The 5,035-nt window shown below is 53.7% G+C and overlaps 2 protein-coding genes across 2 annotated transcripts in view; one reads left to right on the top strand and one right to left on the bottom strand.

Annotated features, from left to right (window-relative positions):
* The window catches only part of LOC104395075 (glucose-dependent insulinotropic receptor-like), a 2,464-nt gene extending 1,876 nt beyond the window's left edge, over positions 1 to 588 (top strand). The window contains exons 2-3 of the mRNA XM_010004744.1: positions 24 to 203; positions 549 to 588. Of these exons, the coding sequence (XP_010003046.1) occupies positions 24 to 203; positions 549 to 588 (220 nt within the window). The remainder of the gene's footprint in view (positions 1 to 23; positions 204 to 548) is intronic.
* A 162-nt stretch (positions 589 to 750) lies between these two features.
* ERICH6 (glutamate-rich 6) overlaps positions 751 to 5,035 on the bottom strand; it is a 10,473-nt gene continuing 6,188 nt past the window's right edge. The window contains 6 exon segments of the mRNA XM_010004743.1: positions 751 to 1,014; positions 1,437 to 1,668; positions 1,936 to 2,088; positions 3,295 to 3,380; positions 3,487 to 3,644; positions 4,422 to 4,542. Of these exon segments, the coding sequence (XP_010003045.1) occupies positions 751 to 1,014; positions 1,437 to 1,668; positions 1,936 to 2,088; positions 3,295 to 3,380; positions 3,487 to 3,644; positions 4,422 to 4,542 (1,014 nt within the window).

Below are 5,035 nucleotides of genomic sequence, written 5' to 3'. Positions count from 1 at the left end.
CTGCTCATCCTGGTTGGCTTCAGCCTCTCCTGGGGCCCCTACCTGGTGGGGGGCATCGTGCAGGCTGCCTGCAGCTCCTGCAGCCTGGCCGGCCCACTCAAGGATGCCTTGTTCCTGTTGGGTGAGACCAACTCACTCATCAACCCCCTCATCTACGCCCTGTACAGCAAAGACATCCGGAGCCACCTTGCAAAGCTGCTCAGGTGCAGGACAAAGGGCCAGGTGAAGCCCCTGGCTTCAAACATCCAAACCATTGGGAGCAGGGGTGGGGGCCAGCCTGCAGCACCTAGTTCATGAGGAGTCTGTGCCCACCACATCACCCATGCTGCTCCCATGGCCACCCAACCCACCCTGGGAGGGAAGCACCAGTGCCTGGTACAGCAGAGCCTTGGCATGGCACCACCACCCATGAGCTGCTGCCAGGGACTGCTCCTCACCCACCTGCTTTGCAGGCTGACCCAGCAGCCTCTGTCCCCAGCATCCTTGCAGACATCACCAGGACAGTGACCTTTGACTGCCTGGGACAAACTGGGCTTTTTGGGGACCAGCTGTGTCTGGTACCTGCAGCAGGCCCAGCTGCTGGCCTGAGCAAACCCCGTGCACCTGTCACAGGCTGTCACTTAGCTGGGCTCTGTTTGCTTTTGTCTTTCTGCCACAGCCACAGGCTGAAATGACTTTCAGCCTGGGTTGGTTTCTGCCAGGAGACAGCAGAGGGGTTGCTCGGGAGCGAGGCACTGACGCACGGGCTGCTCAGACTGGAGCATTTACTGTTGCCCTGACCCAGCTGTGTAGCTCATCACTTATGTCAGAAGTTGTGCAAAGCTGCAAGATCTTTGAAGTCAGTCCGGTAAGGTATCCTTGAGGCTTAATTTTGTCCCGTTGCTCATTAGAAGGGAAGCTGAGGCATCCACGCAGTCTGTCGAAGAGCCACAGGATCCTCACCCTGAGGGCGAGCAGCAGCAGCTCGTCTTTCCCGGGCCGTGCGGGGGGCAGCAGCCGGCTGATCTCGCCCACCTGTGGAGGGCAGGGGTGTCAGCAGAGCCAGAGCAGCACGGGACAGGGCAAACCTCCCCCTCTGGATGGAGCCTGTGGGGGAAGGGAGCTGCCACACACCCTGCCCACATGGACTGTGGCTCTGCTCCCCACCACAGAGCCAGGGCGACCCTTGGGGATGCAGCCAGGGACCCCAGGGACCCATCTGGCCGTGCTTCCCACACTGCAGCCCCTTGCAGAGAGTCAGGGCAGGTGTGGCCCTGTCTGCTGGGACTCAGCACAGGTGCACTGCCACTGTTTGCTGGTCTGGGGGGCTGCACAGCGGGCGGGGGCCCCCACAGAGAGATGAGCCTGCTTCCCCAGGGATGGGAGCTCCCCTGGCCGCCCCACTCCCTCTGTGGGGAGTGGCTTTGCGTGGAGCTGCCTGTGTGCTTGAGAAATACCTCCACTTTGGTTCCCACGTTGAATTTTGCCTGTTGCCCCATGGCAAGGAAGGAAACGGTGATCTTGTCCTGGCCCAGGATCCTGACCCCCACGTGCCGGTTCAGGGAGATGAAGATGGGGCTCAGCGGGACGTGGGGTCCCGGTGACGTGATGCTGTTCGGCCATGTCCACCTTCTCACCCTGTTGCCTGTTGGGTCCAAATACTGCCCACCTCGAATATTCATGTTTATCCTAAAAGAAAGGAAAATCAAAGCTCAGCTCCCATGGCCAATGTCCCGCCTTGCCCAGAGGGACAGGACTGAGGCACAGCTCGTTCAGGGTCTAGCCCCCCTCTCAGGACCCAGCTGGGCCTTCCCTCCCCGGGAGGCACCCAAAGCAGGGCCCACGAGCTGCTCCACTTCTCTTTTAACTTGGATGCTGTTAAAAATACCCTTTATGACCCTTGGAATCAAAGGTGCACAGTGGAGACCCATCCTGCTCTGAGCAAGGTGGACGTACCAGACGCCTCCGTGCGGGTGGTAGCACGTGCTGCTGCCGTCGGACAGGAACACCGCCTGTACTTCGGCCTCACGCGCCTTGTCTGCCTGCACTATGCAAGCAAGATGGTCCTTCTCTCGCACAACGATGATTGCCAGGTTCCCAGAGGGGTAGCTGTCGTCGGGTAAGGTGTTCATAACTGCTTTCTTTGCCTGCTTGGTCTGTTATTACATTCTAAGTATTTCAGAGCACTGCTTTGGTGTTTTGTTTAAATTGGTGTATTACCAGCTCACCTGTGCTGCCAGGCTGGCCTGGGGTGCTGCAAGGGCTTTGCTCCTACACTGCAGTGTTCTGTATTTGCTGACAAAAGAGCAGTTAGAGATACAGAATACATTTTTGTTGTTTTCTAGCCAGTAACCCAGACTGCTTAGCAAGTTTATTTTAAAGATACATTCTTGGACAAGGCCTACAATTGATAGCAAAGTGAAGTGATCAAAGTACTCAACTTGGATTAGAGCAGGGAAAATGGGCAGGTATTATTCTCCTAGAGAAAACAAACAAACTGGAGGAAAAAAAGAGGCCCTTGCCTTAGACGCTGGACTTGAATGTATCCAACCAGCAGGGATTTTGTGTCTCACTGGGGTTTCCTTCCCTCAAGAGCTGCTACTGTGAGCACACATGTTTATGGCTCTTTGCCACTTGCCACCGCGGCAGCTTCCCCGGGACAAAGGCAGCCTGAGGGCAGGGCAGAGCACTGGGCTGAAGCCCGTCTGCTTTGGTGGCAGAGCCCCAGTACACTTTCATACCTCCTAGGTCAGAAAGAAGTCAGCCACAGTAAGGACAAATAATGTGGGTGACATAAAATATTATGGCTTAAATAAGGGCAAAGGCAGCCTGAGAGCTGTGGGGTCCTTTGGTGAAACTGCCACAGTTCTAGTTCTTCAAACAGCTCTCAGTTCCTCTGGTGATTTCAGTCTGTCCATGTACCTCTTTGGGACTCCTGCCTGCAGGACAGAGACCAGTGTCGTGGTGCTGGGAAACATGGTGCTGGTTTTCCCCTGGGGAAGGATGGGGCTGAGTGTGACCAGCAGCGCCTTCCATGGGTGGCCAGAGCTTGGGAGCAGGTGGAACAAGGCGCTACCACTTTCCTTAAGCTGGGTATTAGACAGGAGTGCCCGTCCTTCCCTGAAGCCACAGGCTGAGCTGAAAACCTTCAGCCCAAGAGCTTGCTGAGTGGTTTCACTCCTGCTTTTCTTCAGGATGTGAAGGTGTGTGTGAGCAGCCGGGAGCAGGTTATTTAGTGAGAGAGCAGACTAGGACACGGGTAAAACTAGTTACAACCATGAACTAACACAGGCAAATGAACCCCATGAAGGATACAACAACTGCGATGTTCCATCCGGGAGCATGGTGAGGAATTTCCCTCCGTGCTTGTAGTATTTCTCCAACAATTCGTTCTTCACCACCTGGTTGGAAAAGGACCATGAGGAGGGGCGGGAGCCGCCCTGCCCCAGCTGCCCCGGGAGGTGGGCACAGGCCCAGTGGTGCCTGGGGCAGCAGCTCCTGCCTTGCCTGCGCAGCCCGGGGGCTGAAGTCACAGCAGGTGATGCCGGGGGACTCGTCGGCGGGCCCGGCGGCCCTGGCACGGGCCTGGGGCAGCAGCGTCCGGCCCCCGGGCTCCGGGGGCTCCCGGGACAGCGCGTAGGAGATGGTGCCGGGTGAGCCTGGACCTGGGGAGCCAAGGGAGGGCTGAGCTGGGCTGGGAGAGCCGGGATGCCTGGGTGACATGCTCCATCCTGGGAGTCTGTCTGGGGCATTTTCTGTCTAACAAGGGCGGTCCCAAGTGCTCAGCTACTTCAGAGGGTTATGAGAAAAAATGCAGGTTTTCTCAGTGGTGAATATATACACATCTGTGTGAGTAAAGAATGACTTTTTGGGGTAACATCCATAGCTCCGTGCTCCGGAGGATCTCAAATCCCTGGTGCCACCAAAGCCTCAGTGCTCTGCCATCCCCTGTGAAAATACACCTGGTTTAGCAATCTAGTTTGTCTGTTCTTGGTCAAAACACCTTTGATTTCATAGCTGGACACAAAGGGCTGCTCAGTCATCCACAGCCTATGGGAATTCATGGAATAGTAACCTCATCAGGCAAACTGTTGATCAGCCTGCTTCTGGCAGTTCCTACCTTCCCAGGGTTTGACTTTGCCAATTTACTGTTCTCCAAGGTCAGTTTCTGTGCATCTCAACCGAAACCTTCAGACATAAACACTGAAAGCCACAGCAGGAGATCTTCTCTGTGCAGGGGGAATGTAACTGCTTTTGGTTTTTCATGAGAGGGATTATTTAAGTTGGCAGTATCTATTTTAATGGGATTGCACACTTGATGATGAACTCATGTCACTGTATACATTCTGTTCAATTAGAAAGCATTAGTGACAAAAAATTCCATTTTTAATTAACTGTTGCAATAAATAGAGAAATAAATACATAAGGAAATGCAAACTCACATTTGGCTACACTTTCGGGCTCTGCTGCCGGGACAGCTGGTAACTGTTTGGCTGCTGGTTTCTCCTGCTGCCTGGAAAATGAAAACATTTCTGATATGCATTTCATACCCTGTTTTGTAAGCTAGGAGTACTGGATTTCCTTGCCATAGGAACACAAGTTTCTGAACCTGTTTTTTCCTTACCACTCGTGTAACTGCAAATAACAGAAGCAATGGAATATCACCAAAATAGGGATATCTCAGGAAAAAGGAGTTGCTCCCAGACAGAGCTGTCAGTGTACAGGCTGCTATTGCAATGACATCAGCTGTACTGACAGCAGAGCTAAACATGGGAATGGGTTTTGTATCATGTTTTTAAGTAAAAGAGAAGCCCACAAGATCAAGGAAACAGCAAATATCCAATAACGTTTTCACCAGTATTTGTATGTAGGTTCCTCTACATGTGGCAGGGTCTGACCATGGCTTTGGTTACTCCCTGCATGTAATATGAGGCACTGGCAGCATTGCAGTGCAGAGGATCTTCAAGGATACTCATGGTTTACTTCCAGATATGCTGGTTTACTTTAAGCCTGTGCCACAGGCTTAGGTACTTGGATAAGCTTTGGGCCTCCTGCT

Source organism: Chaetura pelagica, unplaced genomic scaffold (genome assembly GCF_000747805.2).
Source record: "Chaetura pelagica isolate M959 unplaced genomic scaffold, ChaPel_1.0 scaffold829, whole genome shotgun sequence".
Lineage (NCBI taxonomy): Eukaryota > Metazoa > Chordata > Aves > Apodiformes > Apodidae > Chaetura > Chaetura pelagica.
Note: the sequence above shows the minus strand (reverse complement) of the source record. Positions and strands in the feature narration are given on the sequence as shown.